Source organism: Peromyscus leucopus, chromosome 2 (genome assembly GCF_004664715.2).
Source record: "Peromyscus leucopus breed LL Stock chromosome 2, UCI_PerLeu_2.1, whole genome shotgun sequence".
NCBI classification, from domain to species: domain Eukaryota; kingdom Metazoa; phylum Chordata; class Mammalia; order Rodentia; family Cricetidae; genus Peromyscus; species Peromyscus leucopus.
In genome coordinates, this window is record NC_051064.1 from 102,950,900 (window position 1) to 102,970,901 (window position 20,002).

Genomic DNA, 20,002 nt, shown 5'->3' on the forward strand with positions numbered 1-20,002 from the left:
TCCATACATATATGTATATATATATGTATATCATATATCAACATTTGTCTGGGGCAGAACTCACATGGGTCAGCCAACCTCCCTGCTCGATCAAGACACACCTATTATCCACTATGAAAGTATGAATATAACTTATGGGTTAACAGTATGCTCTAGTCCTGGAACTGAGGAAGGAGAGCTGGTAATTTTAGGTCTAATATGTTTTAGGTACAGTCCGATGACGCTTAGCAACGGATTATAAGGGAATGGACGGTAATGAGCTGGGGCTGGGATCATTTCAAAGGTCTGAATAGGTCTGTGCATCCATGGTGTGCACATGTGCATAAGAAAGTAGCCACACTCATTACCACAGCCTCACTAATTCTTGCAGAAATCCTTTATGAAAAGTTTCATGCTTGTGTAAGATGGACACTCACAGATGTTAACTTTCTGAAGTTTTTTTTTTTTTCCCTCCGTACACCAAAATGACACATTTGTCAAGCAGAGACTCTCTACAAACCTAACGAGCTGCTGAAGCCACAAGGAAAGATTCCTACTGAAGAACCAAATCCTTCTTGGCTGCTTCAGTCCTTGCTGTTCTCACCAGCACTGGGTTGTTGTCACAGTAATCACAGGACACCTTATGTCTATACCAGTGATTATCTAGGCTGCCCGGAAGTTTCCGTTTCCTAGTTATCAAACCCGAGGGATGACTGGCAGGTAAATCTTGGTCAGAGCCTGGTTTTTTAAGACCCAATCTGAGTTGAACTTCCTCGTTGTGAAGAAGGATTTCATTATTAGAATTTCAGTTTTGGAAGCATAAGCAGGGAAAGATAAAACTCCTACTTTTGAAAGATTTAGCCACTATACACAACAAACCAGTTCTTTGGATACCCACTATCACTAATAAAGTAGTGATAAACTAGTCCATAGCAAACACGTACAAAGCAGAAAGTCTAATTTAACTTTGGCATTGATTCTGCCCTTGCAGGAAAAAAAAAAAAAAAAGTCGGATGGCATTTCTGTCCTGCAGACTGGCTTCTAGAGTTTCCATACGTGGTACTCTAGCCCAATCACGGGGAATAGCATTGAACTCCCCGTCCTTGCTCTATGACCTGTCCTTACACTAAGCTCTGCCCCTCAATTAAAGAGCTAGTTTCTTTATATAGACTATTGGCTCAGGTGTCCGTCAGGGAGACTCCGCCCCTCTCGACCCCGTGACCTGTCCCCCTTCCCAGGCTGCCGGACTTTGGCGACGTGGGCGGGCCCTGGGCGGTCGCTTCCAGGAGGAGGGCCCAGCGGACCCTGCGCCCTCGCCTGCAGCAGCCCCAACTGCAGACGCCGCCGTAGTCACGGTCGCTCGGCAGCTCACCGCCACCATGGTGAAGATCGCGACGGTGAAGACGCAGGCGTACCCGGACCAGAAGCCTGGTACGAGCGGGTTGCGGAAGCGGGTGAAAGTGTTCCAGAGCAACGCCAACTACGCGGAGAATTTCATCCAGAGCATCATCTCCACCGTGGAGCCGGCGCTGAGGCAGGAGGCCACGCTGGTGGTGGGCGGGGACGGCCGCTTCTACATGACCGAGGCCATCCAGCTTATCGTCCGCATCGCCGCCGCCAACGGGGTAAGGGACGAGCGGGCCGGGCCGGGCGTGCGCGACGTGCGGGCTCCTCCGGCCCACGCTTCCGTGCGCGCCTCTGTCCCGTCCCCGCCCCGCGCACGCTCCCTTGACCTTGGCATTACCCCGCCTCCCCGGCCCCCAAGTTTCTCAGTGGCTCTGCGGGGAAAGGTGAGCCCGTCGCGGTGCAGACCCTCCTCGGCGCCCTGCTATTCTGGTCTGGGACTGGGGCGCCTCCCGCTGGCTCCGGCCTGGCGCTGGAAGGGCGGGCGATCCGAGGGCTTACCCCCTGGAGTGTCTGGCCAGCGCTCTGGGTGGGCAGGTGCCAAGCCTCCCCCCTATCCCCTACCTCCCCACCCCCTCTTGTTGGCTTGGGGAAGGCGCTTCTGCCCCTGCTCGGCCTGCTGCCTGGGTGCAGGCTTTTGAAAAGTGCAGTCTCTGCTGGGTAGTTCACTGGACCGGTTCCACTAAGGGGGCTGGAGCTGAATTTTCATTAAAACAGAAACAATATACCCAAGGGCTCTCTTATGCAAGCTGTCCTGACAGGCCAGGAAATTAATGCAATGCAACGCCCCCGGTTCCGCCCACCCCCACCCTCGGTTAAGGGAGGTTAACTGTCTTAATTGGGAAAGTCCACTAGAGAGGTGAAGCTTAAAATTTTTTTTTTTCTGTAAATCTGATGAACAAAAATGTGGATTTGCAAAGGTGGAATTGGTTGTTTCCATAAGATATTTTCTAAGGCGCTTTGGGAACATGTTTTCTTTGTATGTTTGACTTATACTCAGCTCCTCTGGTGTTCATTCCCATCAGCAGTTACATTTATTCATTTTAGCAGTACTTTTTTTTTTTTTTTGGTTTTTCGAGACAGGGTTTCTCTGTGTAGCTTTGCGCCTTTTCCTGGAACTCACTTGGTAGTCCAGGCTGGCCTCGAACTCACAGAGATCCGCCTGGCTCTGCCTCCCGAGTGCTGGGATTAAAGGCGTGCGCCACCACCGCCCAGCCGTACTTTGTTTTTTTAATTAACATATTTTAAGCTGTCTTGCCAAGCACCATGACAAACACTTCACTGGTGTGTCTCAAGGATCCTCTTGGAGCCCTATAAGGAAGATGCTATTATGGGTACTTTCAAGTCACCAATGAGAGTACTGAAGCCTGGGCAGGTTAAAGAATTTACCAGAACTTAGCGGGAGCATTGAATCTGGCACAGACCTACCAGTCCCAAGAACTTGAGTGGCTTCTGAGAATCAATTAAATTTTAGGACCTCCTTTTCCCTGTTGTCAAGATCTAAACTGAGCTCTGTCGACTTTCCTGGAGGGGTCAGACATTTAGAAGCACAGTGAAAGAAGTCAGGGTTTCCTTTTCTCTGTCCCCGAGTTTTCAGACCACCACAACTTTCCATGAGGGGAGAGAGAACCCTCAGTAGCTATGTGCGGAATGCGGAAGCCCTCTTCTTCCCACCTGTGCTCATAAGTTCTTCCTTCAGTAGTTCCCTGGCCTGTGCCCTGCACAGAGAATGAGCTGGGGAGAGGGAGGTGCGCAGACATGAGCCCTGTGCTTAGCTTTCTGTATAGTGGGGGTTTTAGGGTTCAAGTGGATATCTGTCCCTTTGGGAGCACTGTGGGGTGGGAAGGAAAGAATCAGCGAAGACAAAACCAGTTCTTAAACGTCGTCACCTTGTACCCGCTGGCCTGTTGCTCTTCTCTCTTCAGCCAAACTTTCTGTGTCCACTGGTTCTCACCCCCTGTCCACTCAGCCGCTTGCTTCCGTCTCTCCGCTGAAATGCTCCCTCTCAGCTGCTCGAGCCTCCGGCTGCTCCTTCTGGGCAGCACCGCTGTAGGCAGGCCTTCACCTTTCCCCTGCATTTGGCATTGGCTATTTTTGCATTCAACAGTCCCATTCCTCGCCCTGAGCACTTTGCTGACTCTGCTCCAAAAGTTTGTCACCGACTGTCTGCCATACTTAGACCCTAGCGGTTCCCTAGGTTTTTGCTCTCAGCTTGCAGCTCTGACTTCATTAAGTACCTCTACTCACCAGGGGTGTACATGTGTAACTCTTCTGGTGTGATGCAGTGCAGATCGCATCTTCAAAAAGCAATGGCCCCTTTCCCGTAGATACCGCTAGAATAGATTAATCCAATTCCAGTGAAATTATGTCTGCCGTTCATATGTCCCCACTGGAGAGAAAGCTTGAGATAGGACTGTATTTTACCTATAAGTCTTCCCTAGGCATGCTCAGGAGTATTGGTCCAGGACCCCTTCACTTACCAAATCCTATAAAAGATTATGTCTTTAAGAAGTAAATTGTTATGATCCATTTTCAGTATGAGGAGCCGTTAGAGCTCATCATAGACTCACAGAGAAGCAGGGGGCACTAGGCCTCTCTCTGCTAGCTGGCAGCTGGCCCCTGCTTGTCTGAAGACTCTGGAGAGCTGGGGTGTTGCAGGCAGTCTGCCACTTGACTGAGTCCATGATCAGAAAAGGTAGTAGTCTCAAGCCCCGAATATTCACTAGATGAGGCTTTGCATTCTGAACCGGTAGGATGGGGAATTTGGGAAGGCAGCCATGCTAGAAGACTATGGAGATGGTACCTCTCTGGAGTACCAGCCTGTGGGAAAAAGAGGGCAGGAATTCCTCATGATCAGGGACTTTAGAAACCGCTGACTTGCACCAAATCAGCACACCAGCCCTTTTGGCCTCTTCTCGATGTTGGCATCTCTGTGTGCAGAATGGTGTAATAAAAACCACTTCACTATCACTAGTCTCTCGAATTTATTATTGTATAGTGAGGTTCTTGTTTGTCACAAAGTCCCTTTATAAGATGAGATGGTACTTGCTTGTAATTCATGCATTTACCTTAAATCATCTCTACATCATAAAACCAAATACAGCATAGATACTGTGCTGAGTGAGATACAATGTAGGTGTTTTTATATGTCTTACATTCATTTTTAATGTGTGTGTGTGCGTGTGTGTGTGTGTGTCACAGCAAGCATGTGGAAGTGAGGACAACTCTGTGTGTGTGTGTGTGTGTGTGTGTGTGTGTGTGTTTGTGTGTGTCACAGCAAGCATGTGGAGGTGGGAACAACTGGGACTTGAACTTAGGTACTCAAGCTTAACAGCAAATGCTCTTACCTACTAAGCTATTTCACTGGCCTCTGTATTATATTTTATTACTCCTTTGCATTACTTTTGTTCTTTCTGAATATTGTCAGTCCTTGATTGATAGGACCCATGGGTGTGGAACTTGGTGATTAGAAAATTCAGACTGCGCCTACAGTACCTGGGCCAAAGGTAGTATTTGGTGACTCCTTGTCTGGTTGCCTTGAATTGTGAATCACCAATGTAGACAACGTTGCAAGCACAGTATCACATACAAAGCAAAAACAAGAAAATGAATGTATTGTCCACAATGTGCTTTCTCAGGAAGGAGCTGTTGAAACAGGCTGGGTTAAGAACCTTTACACTGAGCAGTGGTCCCTTTCAGTGACAGGAGCAGCCTGTACCAATGGGCCTGAAATCCACTGACCAGAGTGCAGGCTCTTCCAGTCACAGGTCAGGCCACCCAGGCTTTGAGACCCTCCTGCCCCCCATTTGGGACAAATGCCTGTTTTGGCCTGTGTGTATGTGGGTGGGTGCACATGTGTGGACAGGTGCACCTGTGTGTATATGCACATGTGTATGGAGACCAGAACGCCGCTCTTCATTCACTGTATTTTCCCCGCTTGAGATAGGGGTCCCTCACCGGCCTGGAATTCTCCAAGTAAGCTAGGCTGGCTGGCCAGCAAGCCCCAGAAGTGGTGCTGTATCTTTGGGGCAGGACTGACTTAGCAGGGAGCCCTTTTGAGTCACTTTTTGATACACCACCTGTTTAAAAAGTTTAATAACGTCCTGCTTCAAAAATTCTTAATTATCAGCAACTTTTGAATAATTCCTCTCTTCAGACTTTCTGTTTTTGAGTCAGCATTAAATGCCAGGCTGAAGAAGATAATATCGTTTTCCACTTAGGATACCTTGGCTTTTGGGAGAGGTAGAACATTAGTGATGCATACACATAGAAAAAAAAAAAAAAGCAGAATTAAAAAAAGAGAACATTCTGGATTTGAAATAAGTGAGCCTGAACTGTATCTGTGCATGGGTGCATGTGTGAGTGAGTGTGTTCCTTTGTCTGGGCACATGTGTATACATGCATGTGGAGATCAGAGGGCAACCTCGGGTGTTCTTCAGGTACATCAACCATCCACCCTGTTTTCTGACATAGGTTCTCTGTTTGCCCTGGAGCTTGCCAGGCCAGCCAGGTTGGCTGGCCAGGGAGCCCCAGGGTTCTACCTGTGTCTGCCACCACTTCCCAGCACTAGGATTACAAGATACCCACCTGGCATCTTTATAGGGAGCGGCTGCAGATTGAACCCGGGTCCTGATGCTTGCAGAGTGGCGTTTTTACCAGCCAAGCCATTTCCTTAGTGTTGAACCGAGGCTGCAGCCTGCGAGCAGAGGATGTGCACCCGCCTCTCAGGAGAAGAGGGTAGCAGGAAGGGTAGGGAGGAGTCGCTGTTAGAGATTGATGCTTAGTCACAACTCATCTTTGTGGTTTTTATCCTTCAGTGCTGGGCATAGGTCTCAGGGCCTCAGCCCTGTTAGTCCAGCACTGTACCACTGAGCCGTATCTTACCCCTGCTCACATAAGACTCTGAATTAAGTTGTTTGAGAATTTCTCAGTTTCACAAATGTTCTTCCTAAAAAAAAAAAAAATGGATAGTCTTTGCTTCCTTAATCAGATCTATTGCTGGAGTATGGAAGATTAAAAAGGAGGCTGGAGAGACGGCTCGGCGGTTAAGAACGCTGTTGCTCTTGAAGAGGACCCGGATTTGTAGCACCCACACAACGGCAGTTCTAAAGGATGTGATGCCCTCTTCTGGCCTCTGTGGACACCAGGAACTCAAATGGTGCCAGTATACGTACATGCAGACAAACACTATAAACTAAAAAGGCAAAAGAGGAAAGCATTCTCCCTGCTTAAGAGTAAATTTTTTGTGTTTTTTTAAAATATGGAATCAAAATTAGATAGGGAAGAGTGACATTGTGTTAGGATGAGTGACTAATTTGATAAGTATTTATTGGCTCCTGCTATGTGCTGTTTTTCATTCTAGGGCCACAGCAGTGACTAGAAGTGTGTCTGATCTCACAGAGCCCCAGGGCTCTACTTCAGGGAAATATAAGTGTCACGTGAAGATAGATCCTTTGAAAAAAAAATACAAGTTGGTAAAGGAGAGAACATTTTAGAGACTGCAGCTCTTGGTGTGGAAGTTGGGGAAGCCTCCCTGGTCAGCCTCAATGGAGCAGAGCTCTGCATAAGCTTAACAGTGAGCCAGGCAGGTGTTTGTCAAGAGACCCCCAGGGAAAGGGGGATTATATGTAAAGGCTAGACACATTTAATCATTTAACATTAAATTTCACTCCCAACTAAGTGGTAGACTATAATTCCTCGTATGAGAGGGCAGGGTGTCGTGAATTTCACAGTCATGAGCATCTCTGTATTGCAAATTTGCCCTGGGACGGTAATGGTGTGATCAGCAGATGAAATACCCAACAGGTTTGTTCTCCAGTGGACTCACAGTAGGAAACCTTTTGTCTGCTCAACCGTTTGGGGGTCCTACAAACTGATAACAACAAAACACATTGGTGGAAAGTTCTAGAAAAATATGATGAGACTGTGACAATGTCTGGCTCATATGCCATCATAGGGGAAGAAGGACGGCACAAGGAGTCCCTGTTAGAAAACATGACTTTAGAAAAAATAAATGAGCCCTTAAGAGAACAGGATGGAGACACTGCAGTTCCGTGTAGTGCGTTTTTCGGTAGGGTGCTAAAGAGTCGGTCGTCCCTGGTTGTGAAGCTTGTGGGGAGGGGAATTTGAGCTTCACTTTTTTTCCTTTCTAGTAGAGGGACCGAGTTTCAGCTCTCATACACACAGACAGGGCGCTCTGCAGGGCAGGCCCGGCCACATGGGCAAGAAAGCGAAGCAGGCAAATTGGAACTACCCCATCCATTCTCCCCCAATTCCCTGGAATACTTGGTCATATGCCCAGCCATAGCTAGCCACTCAGGTGACTTCAGAGCTGAGTTCATAGTTGGGGAGCTCAGGGCTGGAACCTGCAGGCAGGGGCTCAGGCAGAGGCCATGGAGGAGAGCTGCTTACTGGCTTGCTGCTCCCCATGGCTTGCTCAACTGCTTTCTTATAGTTCCCAGGACCACTAGCCCAGGGGTGTACCCACCTACAATGGGCTGGGCCCTCCTCCATCAATCTCTAATTAAGAAATGCCCTGTAGGTTTGTCTATAGCCCAGTCTCATGGAGGCAATTTCTCACTCAAGGTTTGCTCCCTCAGATGACTCTAGCTTGTGTTAGTTTTACGTAAAACTATGTAGCACAACTGACCCCTTGTCAGCTTGACACACAAACACATCATTGTTAAGCCACAACCTTTCCTTTCTTGTTTATCCCCAGGATTACACATTAATATCAACATCACAACATAAAACATTTTACAAACTTGAAAAACCCAACAGTCTTTACAAATCCAAACACTTTAAAATTCAGGCCTTATAAAAATTCAAAGTCTTTTTAAAATCCAAAGTCTCTTTTTAATTCCAAGTCTCTATAAAATTCCAATATCTCTCTAAAAGTTCTAAGTCTCCCAGCTGTTGGCTTCTGTAAAATCAAAGTAAGTTTAACTTTCGTATCCCAAGAGAGAAGGACTGGGGTACAGTCCTAGTCTGAACAAAGCAAAACCAAACTCCAGCTGTAAATGGACTCAATGTCCATTGTCTGGGGTCCACTTCAGATCTTGTGGACCCTTCCAAAGAGCTAGCATCACTGCTCTGTCCCCTGATGCCGCACACACAGCTTGTCTTCTAGGTTGAGGTGGGCTCTACTTCATTCCTGCAGCTCTCCTTGGTGGTCACCCCATGAGGTGGACTCTGTTTCATGCCTGCAGCTCTCCTTGGTGGTCACCCCATGACGTCAGTGTCTCCTACTACAACTGGCCTGCACTTTATCTAATGGCCTCTCCTGGACTCTCTTTACGGTGCCAAGCCTTGACTTCTCTGCATGACACCTTTAGTCCTGGGACTTCACCTGCTACTGAGGCTGCATCTTTATCATCCCGGTCTCTCCCAGGGCCAAGCCTCAGGTGCTCTCGATGACCCCTTCATGCCTTCAAAACTAGTACCACCTGGGTGACTCTTACACATGACCAAGTTTGGCTGCCAGCACGAAGTACAACTTAGGCCATCTCTCGAACACTGCTTTTGTGTGTTGACCCTGAGGAACCACTTCTAGAAGATTTCTCCTCAGTGATTCTGGTCTCTTCTTAATCACCATCAATTCCTCAGTTGCGGCTGGCCAACATTAATTGTCCAACCAAAGCAAAGGTTCTGGTATCTTGTCACTCAGAGCCACATCTGAGTCTTCAGCACTAGCTGACCAGAACCACAGATTCTTAATTCAAAATATGCAACAGCCCCGATAGAGTTTGTAAGTGACTTTCAGACTTCCCCCTGGAATGTCACAAGCAGACCTCCATGGCCTGCATTTCTCAACACTTTTATCTTCCAAGCTCCAACAGAAAAACTCACCAAACATTCAGTGGCTTTTTAAGTTCAAAGTTCCAAAGTCCTTCCACAGTCCTAAAATCACACGGTCATGCCTGTCATGACATACCCATGATCCTGGTACCAGTTTCTGTGTTAGAGTTATTTATTTTTGCTGTGATGAAACACCCTGACTAAAGCAATTTAGAGAGAAAAGCATTTATTTGTCTTACACTTCCACAGCACTGTTCATGGAAGGAAATCAAGGAAGGAATTCAACAGGGCAGGAACCTGGAGGCAAGAGCTCACACAGAGGCCATGGCGGAGTGCTGCTTACTGGCCTCTTCCCCATGGCTTGCTTGATGTGATGGTTTGAAAGAAAATGGCCCTCAAAGGGAGTAGCACTATTAGGAGGTGTGGCCTAGTTGGGGTAGGTGTGGCCTTGTTGGAGGAAGTGTGTCACTGTTGAGGTGGGCTTTGAGGTCTCATAGCATATGCTCAAGCCACGCCCACTGAGACAGGCCACTTCCTGTTGACTGCAAGTCAAGATGTAAGAACTCTCAGCTACTTCTCTAGCACCATGTCTGCCTGCTCGCTGCCTTGCTTCCTGCCTTGATGATAATGGACTAAACCTCCGAACTGTAAGTGAGCCACCACAATTAAATGTTGCCGTGGTCATGTTATCTCTTCACAGCAATGGAAACCCTAACTAAGACACTCAGTCTGCTTTCTTATAGAACCCAGGACCACCACCCCACAGGTGATACTACCCACAGTGGGCTAGCTCCTCCTCCACCGATCACTAATTAAGAAAATGCCCTACAGGCCATAAGACTATAGCTTAGTCTCATGGAAGGAAGCATTTTATTAATTTAGGTTCTCTCCTCTCAGATGCCTTTAGCTTGTATTAAGAGACAGAAAACTAGGCAGTGCAGAAGGGCAGCCCTGTGAACTGGTCTGAATGGTGGTGAGAACTTGCTCTGACTGTCGAACTTCAAACCTGCATGCTCACTCAGTCTCTTCTCTTTGTATTATAATTAGTTTAGGCATTTCATGATAGTAACAGAAGATGGATTAGCATAATCGGTGCTCCAGTGTCTTCCTTTCTTTTATTTTTTTGAGATTACAATGTAATTACATCATCTCTCCCTTCCCTTTCCTCCCTCCAAGCCCTTCCACACCACTCTTCTTTCTCTCAAATCCATGGCCACTTTCTTCATGAGTTGCTGTTACACGCATGCATATAGATTCCTAAATACATAGATGCAACCAGCTCAGCCTGAACAACGTTACTTGTATGTTTGTGTTCAGGACTGACCATTGTTGTCGGATAACCAGTTGGTGTGCTCTCCCCTGGGGAGGACTGTTTCTCCCCGTGAACATTCCTTAGTTCTTTGTGTAGGGTTGAGTCCTGGTGAGCTTCCCCCATCCACTTTAGCATGCCCAGTGTTGTCCTTGTTCAGCTCACATTTAGGCAGCCATATTGGTGAGACTTTTGGGTGTAGCTTCAGACATTTCTAGGGGGACACAATCTCACAGCAAACTCCCTGAACCTCTGGCTCTAACAATATCTCCTTCCCCCTTCTGCCATGATCTCTGAGCCTTAGGTATCGGAGTTAAGTTGAAGATATATCCATTGGGAATGAGCTAAGCAGCTCTGCATTTGGTTTGGTTGTGTTTTTCTGTAATGGTCTCCATCTGTTGCAAAGAGAAGTTTTCTTGATGAGCAAGAACTACACTCACCAGTCTAGATCTGGAGAAGGCCGTCCCCAGTGCATTTCTTAAAAGATGAACTATGATGATGAAACGTGGTTCACTTGTCCAGCCTCTTTGGTGGGGTTCCAAAGCCCATTGGAACTGGGACTTTGGTCTTCTGATATTTCATACAGTTGATCTTTTCTATAAATAAGTGTATCTCCTGGGGCATGGCAGCACACGCCTGTAATCTCAGCAGTCAGGAGACTAAGGCAGGAGGCCTGTAAGTTCAAGGGCAGCATGGGCTGTAAAGTGGGATGCTGTCTCTTAACAATAGAAAAGTCAGATAACCAACAAAAGTGAGTGTATTTCAGAGAAAGGAGTTCCAGGGGTTGTGATAATATCCTATTAAATCTTGAGGACACTGAATTAGGCAGCATTAATGGGCTTCCAGAGTTTTGATGTACAGATGATGTGTGTGCGTCTACAAGAGGACCCCGAATAGAACAATTTTGGGGAATACCAACACCCATGACATCAGGTGTATAAGGCCATCTACAACATAGAGAACCATCTTTCCAAATTTAGATGCTTTCTTCTGTTCCACTATCTAATGTCACATGAGAAGTGAGATCTGTTTCCCTGTAAGATACTCGACACAGCTTCCTCTGGCAGGGAATGCTTGGGTTTGTGTTTGGCTGCTTTGAACAAAGTTGACTCAGCACAAGATGTATTTTCCTCCCAGGTCACCAATGGGTGGGGTCACGGAGGGAGCAACAGGAGCCCAGGACAGTGTTCTACATGCCAGGTTCCCCCTGGGGGTGGTTGAGATGCAAAGCCAGCCTAAGTGACTTTAAACAGGGAAGACGTGGGCACCCCGAGGGAGAGAAGTTCTGAGCCTTTGGGTCAAAGCCATTTTTCCCACTCCTGGGTTGAATCAAAACCAGTTTGGGAATCATAGTGTGGAAGAAAGATTAAACCACAAATAGCTTCTCCACTCAATGGTCCCTGTAAAAAAATGGAAACTCAGCGTCCCCGGTCGGTGGTGACAGTAATCGCATCCAGTGTGTATGGGAGGTTATGTGTACACCAGGGTATGTTCCAAGTTAGAGTGGAAGGTGGCACTTCAGTATATCCAAGTCACCCTTCAGTCCTTTGCACAGGTATGTAGGAAACCATGCATCCAGTCTATTCAGCTGGAGAGGAAAACAAGACCAGGGAAACACTCAGAGCTGTGTAGGGACCAGGACCGAGCGAGGGCTTATGGTCTGTGAGTGAAATGGTGGCAGAATTGCCCATGCTGTTTAAATCTTCCTCATCCTCTCTGTCTCTGTGTTAGTGTAGCTAGCTAACTTCCTGCAAGGGAAACACTTGTGCAGTGTGACTGCACTGCACACTCTTGCTGCTGCCCTGCTTGCACATGTGGGAAGCCTCTGGACTGTAATTCAGCACAGGCAAGTTGGAGCATGATGGCTTTGGGGCTTTTTGCCTGCCTTCTGTTAGAAATCTGTTAGATCATCCCAACAATGCTCCCCGCACCTCCAGTAGCTCAGTTTGGCTGCTCTGGAGGCTGACACTTTGAGGTGGCCTCCCAAGTGAACATGGTGTATACTATGCAGTCTATATGGTAATCCAGATCATTTGTATGACTATAGAGGTTGAACTATGGTAACAGAGACTTAATAGTAGCGAATTAAACAAGATAGAAGTTTTTCTTTCTTGGGATGGCTAGTGCAAGCAGGTTGGGCCCGGCCTCCTGTGGTCTTCTGACTTTGCCATCCTGCGTGTGGGGTTGTGCTTGCCCGCCTGATTGCAGATGGTTCCCTGTGCACCCCTTCTGCTCTTACCATGTTTGAGTCAGCTTTCCATTATAGCAACAAAAGCCCGAGTGCAGTCAGCTTCAAAGGGGAAGGAAGGTTCATTTGACTAGTCTTGGAGAATTTTCAGTAGATGGACCGTTGGCCCCACCACTTTGGGCCTGCAGTAGAGCAGTATGTCATAGTAGGTTCTCTGGTATGATAGAGGAAGTCCATACTGTTTATGGCCTAGTGCAAAGGAAGAGACTGGATCCCTGCCCTGGGGAGGGGAAGTAGATGAGATCTCCATGAGTAAACTGGGGATGAGGGGAGCCAATGGAGGGCAGGGGGTAGGGGATGAGAACATAAGGGAATGGGATGATTGAGCTGGAACAGGGGTGGAGTGGGAGAGCAATGAAAGAGATACCATGATAGAGGGAGACATCATTGGGATAGGGAGAAACTGGGTGCTAGGGAAGTTCCCAGGAATCCACAAGGATGACCCCAGCTTAGACTACTAGTAATAGTGGAGAGGGTGCCTGAGCTAGCTTATCCCAGTAATCAGATCAGTGAACACCCTAACTGTCATCATAGAGCCTTCATCCAGTAACTGATGGAAGCAGATGCAGAGATCCACAGCCAAGCACCAGGCTGAGCTCCAGGAGTCCTGTCAAAGAGAGAGTAGAGGGAATCTATGAGCAAAGGGCATCAGGATCATGATGGGGAAACCTACGGAGTCAACCAAACCAAACTAATGGGAGCTCATGAACTTTAGACCAACACCTGTGGAGCCTCCATGGGACTGGACTAAGCCCTCTGCATAAGCGTGACAGTTGTGTAGCTTGATCTGCTTAAGGGGCCCCCTGGCAGTGGGATCAGGATCCATCCCTGGTGCATGAGCTGGCTTTTTGGAGCCCACTGCCTATGGTGGGACACCTTGCACAGCCTTGAGGCACAGGGTTCTTCTAACTATCTGCCTGCAGTGGCAGTCCTCACTGGCCAGCGGTCTGTTCCATGCTGGCAGAAGTAACAGTCTTGCCATGACCTAAAAAATATGCAGATGCCACATATTTTAGATTCTGCTTGGGTCAGAAGTCTTAACTTCATATCAGTCAGAATATAGGTTTGGCTGTTATAACGGAGTTCCAGACCACAGCATTTAGACGTTTATAGTCATGGAGCACATCTGGGCAGTTCAGGGCTGTGTGTGGCTCTTTGTTGTAAAGGGATTCATGTGTCTTCTCTTGTTGCCCATCCTTCTCTGGTTATTTTTCTGTCTCGTCCTAGATGGCTGGCCCCCACCCCACCTTTGTTCAAGCCAATAGGGTAGAGTAAAGATTACATGGAACAAATTTGCTCATATCTGCTAACCAAAACAGTTGGGCAACCCAACGGAAGCTGGAAAATACCCATTTTATTTTGGGTCTTACATGACAGATGAAATATTGGGATTCATTGAACTAAATGAAAGGTAAAATTAATTTTGAAGATCAACCAGCAGCTCACACCACCCCTATGCATTTCTTCCAAATCTGGTGGTGAATGTCACTTAGTCGTTTTCATTGATTATCAGTCATTCACCCGTTACCTTAGGGAGGGGCCAAGGCACAAGCCTTCCTGTCATGAGACGCTTTTAAAAATTAATTGCTTTATTGGAAGATAACTCACACCCCGGACAGCTTACCCGTTTTAAGTATATCCCATTTAATATTTTGGGGTATTTTCCAGTTTGGCCTCCCAACCGCGGGGCTCAGGAGCAATCCTCATGCCTCAGCGTCTCCAGTTGTGGGGCTACAGGGACACAGCACAGTGCCTGGTAATCGTTTTTAGTTTATTCACAGAATTGTGTAACCACCATCCCAATCTAGTCTTTGACACTAAAAGAAACCCTTCCTGCCTTCTTCAGTCTGCGGCAATCACTTATATACTTTAGGCTGCTGCATGTCTGTATGTGGACCTAGTGGCTGGTTTTGGTTACCAGGCAGGGGAAGCTACATTCACCAGGTAAAGCTTCAGGAGCTTCATGAGAGGCAGAGGCAAACCGTTTGTGTCAAGAGCAGTGAACTTAGTGTCTCTATTAGTCAGCTTCTCGTTGCTGTAGCAAAATGCCAGAGACAGTAACTTACAGAGCAAAGCTGTTTGTTTTGGTTAATGGTTGTAGAGGTTCCTGTCTGCGGCCAGGCGGACTCACTGCTTACGGGTCTGTGGGAAGGCAGATAGGGCAGGCACACTTGGTACATGTGGTAGAACAAATGTCCCTTACATCACAAGCCAGGAGATGCAGAAGGAGGGTGGAGTCCCCAGGCTCCTGAGAGCATGCCCCCACTGAGAGAAAGACCTCTCCCCAGGCTCTTCCTCTTGAAGGTTCTGCTTCCTCTCCCCAGTACCACGTTGGGGACCAAGCTTTTAGCCCTTGGGCCTTTGGGACACTCAAGACCCGAACAGCAGCAGTAACCAACCACATGGTGATGTGCACTGTCCTGCACACTGGAACTGTGGAGATGTCTTCATACTCAAGGACCTTCTGATGAATGGGATAGCACGATATGCCAAAGCCATCACCAGCAGGTGTGATAAGAGGTTATGGTAAGGGAAAGAGGTGTCTGAGGGCGTGCAGGGCCAGCCTGGGCATGGTACTATCTGTGTCTGTCTGTAAGGGGAGGAAGGCTTGCTGCAGGTGAGTGAGGCATTATTCTCTGCCACTTCCTGTCCAGGGGAGACGAGGCTGTCGAGGACAGGAGGGCCAGTTTCAGTGTTGCCAGGAGACAACCTCCCCGCCCCTCCTCCCCCATTCTCATGAGCATAAGCAATCGAATTTCTTTTTTAACAAACATACTTGAGCTTCCACATCCCAGTCCGTATTGTTCCCTGGCACGTGGCCACTCTGGGACCGCGTACTCACTCCAGTCACGCGCCCAGTGCTCAGAGCGTTTTGAAATGCCTCTGTGGGAATTATTTTTCAGGCCACTGGTTTATGGGCCACCTAGGAAAAGCAGTCACATTATTTTATAGTCAGGCTTCATTTTTCACTTAAAATGATGTAATGAGATTTGAACACCTACTTTATTCATTAGACATGGCTCCAGCCAATTTTTTTTGTCTCTTTCCAAAGTTCAAATCTATTCTCAAAGGATGAAATTTGTTATGACTGAGGACTTTCAAAGAAAGTGCCACAGATAGGAAAGACAGCTTCCCCTAAGAGAGTGAGTGTCATATGAGCATCATTTGGAGACCTTGCTGCTCCCTGAGGTCACTGAAAGAGCTGGCGTTGAGATGAAGTATGTTCTGGCAGAGCCGTGGGAAGTGAGGTACCGTGTGCACCTTGCACACGCTGCCTATGAAGAGGCTTTTAGAAGACAGCTCGTGCTGAGGGGGGCCCAGCTTTCCTGTGTGTTCTGCCACAGAGACCACGCTGTTCGCTTACCACCTCGTGTGGTCTGTCCCAGAGATCTCTTCCCCTCTGGTGAGTACACAAGCATGCTTTCAGTGGGCACCTTGTAGCTGTGCACAGGTTTGCTTATAAAACACCAAACAAATGACTAAATACCAAGACCGTAATGAAGAAGAGATTCCCATGAGGTCTATGTCACAGGAACCGGAACTCCAAGCCTTAAGCCAGTGCCCACCTGGTCCACGGTAGCAAAGAGTTTGGGATATAGAACGAGGCTAGCATTCCTGGGTGAGGACAGGGAAAGGAGGCCTTTTGATTTGGTAGTAATAAAATTATTATATTCCAAGTCTCTATGAGCCCTTTCATGGCCCCATGAAATTCATTCTGTGGCTCAAGATGAAAAACAATTTAAGGAAGATTTTAAATGAAGCAAATAGGAAGTAAGTAGAGAGGACACTCAGATGGTATTGGGAGTTGTATTGGTGCCTGTCATGAAGATTGAGCTTCCTCTGTAGGTGGGGGTCACACTCTATGCTCCAGCTCTTTGTGATCAAACCCATGAGAAAACTGCTTGGCACATATATTACCCTTGCCAGCTTCCCGACGGAACATCCGAGAGAGGTGGTACATGGCTTGGGCATTAGTGTGAGGCTGCACTGGCCTTTGTGAAGCACCATAGTGATTCAAATAGCACTATACTATTTATTTAGTAAACAGAACATTCTGATAACGCCAAGGATTTTACAATGATTTCAGATACCGAGACCACTGGAGGACAGAGGAGGAGGTGACGAAGATAGGGTTTTCTATGTCTGCTGCCAGCTACTGCATAGCTGTCTCATCCTACTCCAGCCATACAGTGTGTCTTAGATTTGCCTGGCCAGGCAATGGTCCCTAGTCCCTGTGAGGCTCAGCCGTGGACCCCCACTGGATTTGAGGGCTGAGCCCATGTGAGTGATACTTGAGCTGGATCTGTGGCATGACGTGGTTCCCTGGCCCAGGTCAATGTAATACCATAGATAGGAAGCTTCCAGAATTGCATCTAACATTGCTATCAGCCTCCTGAGACACATGGATTTATTCATTTAACAAACCTGTGTGCCAGTGATTGTGTGTCTGGCAGAACACAGATGGGTAAGGCCAGGTGCTCTCGGGAGAGATGGACATATCCATGGATAGTTAAAAATATACTGTAGGTTGGTTTCCTGTGACTGCGGAGACAAATGGCAACAAGCTGAGGGCTTAAAAAAAAAAGAAATTTATTATCTCCTATGTCTGGAAACCAGAAGTCTTAAAAAAAAAAAAAAAAAAAAAAGCAGCAGAAATAGTATCGGGAGGACCTTTCTGTGATGCTTTCCACTTTGGGTGGTCCAGGTGTTCCTGGCATGTGTCTAGTCACTGCTTCTGACTTCCCGAGGCCACCTCTGTTAGCCTGTCTTCTCTCCCACCCTGCTTTCTAGGCTGGAGATTCAACTCTAGGCTCCAAGTCTGCAGTCTACCATTGTGCCACACCCTTAATCCTCTTCTTTTGTATCATAAGGACACTCGTCATTGGTTTGAGGGCCCTAGGTAATCCAAGATGCTCTCAAGATCCATCACAGGTTCTGAGGGAAGAGTAGGGGGTAGGAGAGACCACCATTTAATCAACAACTAGAATGGGATGGGAACCCCGAGAAGCTCCTCACCCCCATCACCCCTCTCCCCCCACTGCTGCTGCTCTGATGGGACCAGATCAGGATATCTTTTCACACGAGGCAAGCGCTGCCCTATTTAAGTATACCCAAGGTTTCAGGGCTCCATCCTGCACAATGCCTCTGTGGACTGCCTCCGACATAATGCCAAATAGAAGACAGACCACTGGGTGGCACTCTGCATTGAACAAAGAAGTAGTTCATGGGATGAGTTGGAATGGACTTTGGTTCGCACCTTAGTTTTCACTTAATGTGAAATGTTATGAGCTCTGCTTAGCATCTCTAAAGCTCAGAATCCCCACCTGTGAACAGGGGCCAAGTCTGATATCTGACAGAGAGTATTATGGAAACTGAACGAGTTAATAAGCACATAAATGATGGAGGAACTCTGGGTGCAACCTGAGTGCAAGTTACAACAGTTGTCATTGAAATTGCACTTTTGATTCAGGCAAGTTACCCCATGGGCGATACGGTCCTGCCCCAAACAGACCTCTCAGAGCCCACGTGATAACACCTCAGATGAGCTGAAGGGCAACTGAAACAGCACAGACTTTGGGCATCCTGAGGACCGCGGTGGGATATTTATCACAGTTACTTCTTCCAGACTGAGGAGGAGGAGGCTCACGGGCAAAGGCCTCGCCCACAAGCTGTGCGACCTGAGTTTGATTCCTGGGACTCACGGGGTGGAAGGAGAGAGCTGATTCCTGCAAGTTGTCCTCTGAGCTCCACTTGAAAGCGACATTTGCACACAAATGTATATGCAAGCACTCACACACACTAATAAAAATTTTAAAATGTAGATTTTTTTTAACTTAGTATTTTGTTGTAGCATGACTTCAGAGTCAGAAAAACCTGAGTTTGATTCCTAGAATACTATTTATTATCTGATATTACTTGAAAAATCTTTTTTTCCCCCAAAGGATTTTTTTTTCCCAAAGATTTATTTATTATACAGTGTTCTGTCTGCATGTATGCCTGCACGCCAGAAGAGGGCACCAGATATTATTATAGATGGCTGTGAGCCACTATGTGGTTGCTGGGAATTGAACTCAGGACCTTTGGAAAAGCAGCCAGTGCTCTTAACCTCTGAGCTGGAGAGATGTCTCCAGCCCCCCCAAAATCCTTTTTTTGTGTGTGAGGAAGGATGGTGCTGAGGATTGAACCCAGCGCTTTTGCATCCTAGACAAGCACACTACAACTCAACTATAGCCCTAGCCCTTTGAATTTCTTTTTACTTATTTTTGAAATTAATCTATCATAGCATGAGTTTAGGGGATAAGATGATATGTAGGCAGATTGCTTGCACAGGTTACACAGAGTCCTAAGTGGGCAGGCTCACCGGGGGTGGGGTCAGCATTCAGTAGGAAATGCAGGCGCGTTATACCCGCCAAGAGTCCCGCCGCAGTTACTGCCTTCCTGGCTTTGCACATCTTACCAGATTTGCCGGTGACCTAGCACCATGCTGCACGCTGTTAACCTTTATATTTCAGAGCACAGGTGTTTTCTCAGACAGTGCTTCGTGCACAGGCTCTCAGGGTGGGAGGGGAACCTATTCTGACTAACTAGGTTTTCAAATGTCCTTGGTCTGACACTCAGCTGTCTGGTCTCAGAAGTTCACCACAGGCGGCCCCAAAGTAAGCAGAATTGTCCCTGAGGGGCAGTGTTTGGCCTTGCATAGCAGCTCTGCACACTAGGATTTGAGGGCAGTTGTAGGACGTGCCAGATGTGTCCTCTTGTTCCTGGGCCCTTTCTTGAGCAGTGTCGGAGGGGCGTTTTCTGTCTCTTGGTTCTGCAGCACAGCCCAGTGCTTGATAACACGCTGTGCTTTAGGGACACTCAGTGCTATCCATGTTGCCATGAACAACAGAAATTTTTTCTTTTCTTTTCAATTGGCTAGTGGTCCAGTGTGTGTGTGTGTGTGTGTGTGTGTGTGTGTGTGTGTGTGTGTGTGTGTGTGTGTGTGTGAGAGAGAGAGAGAGAGAGAGAGAGAGAGACAGTCTCCCTGTAGTTCATTCACTGTGGACTCAGTTGACTCTGTGTCTTGGCTTTTGAATGGTGGCTGCAATCAACATGAGACTGGTCTCTTTTCCCTTGCATTTGTACAGCAGTGGGGTGATTGGGTCCTGCTGTTCTCCTGGCAGTGTTTGGAGGAGGAACCTCCATAGTTATTCATGATGGCTAGAGTAGTGTGCACGCCCACCTACGGAAGGTGGCACACTTTCCCCTGCTCTGCAGCCTCACCG

The 20,002-nt window shown here is 47.5% G+C and overlaps 1 protein-coding gene across 1 annotated transcript in view; it reads left to right on the forward strand.

The window, feature by feature from the left end:
- Positions 1-1,245: 1,245 nt before the first annotated feature.
- Pgm1 (phosphoglucomutase 1) overlaps positions 1,246-20,002 on the forward strand; it is a 62,711-nt gene continuing 43,954 nt past the window's right edge. Inside the window, exon 1 of the mRNA XM_028870247.2 lies at positions 1,246-1,604. Coding sequence (XP_028726080.1) covers positions 1,359-1,604 — 246 coding nt within the window. The 5' untranslated portion in view covers positions 1,246-1,358. The remainder of the gene's footprint in view (positions 1,605-20,002) is intronic.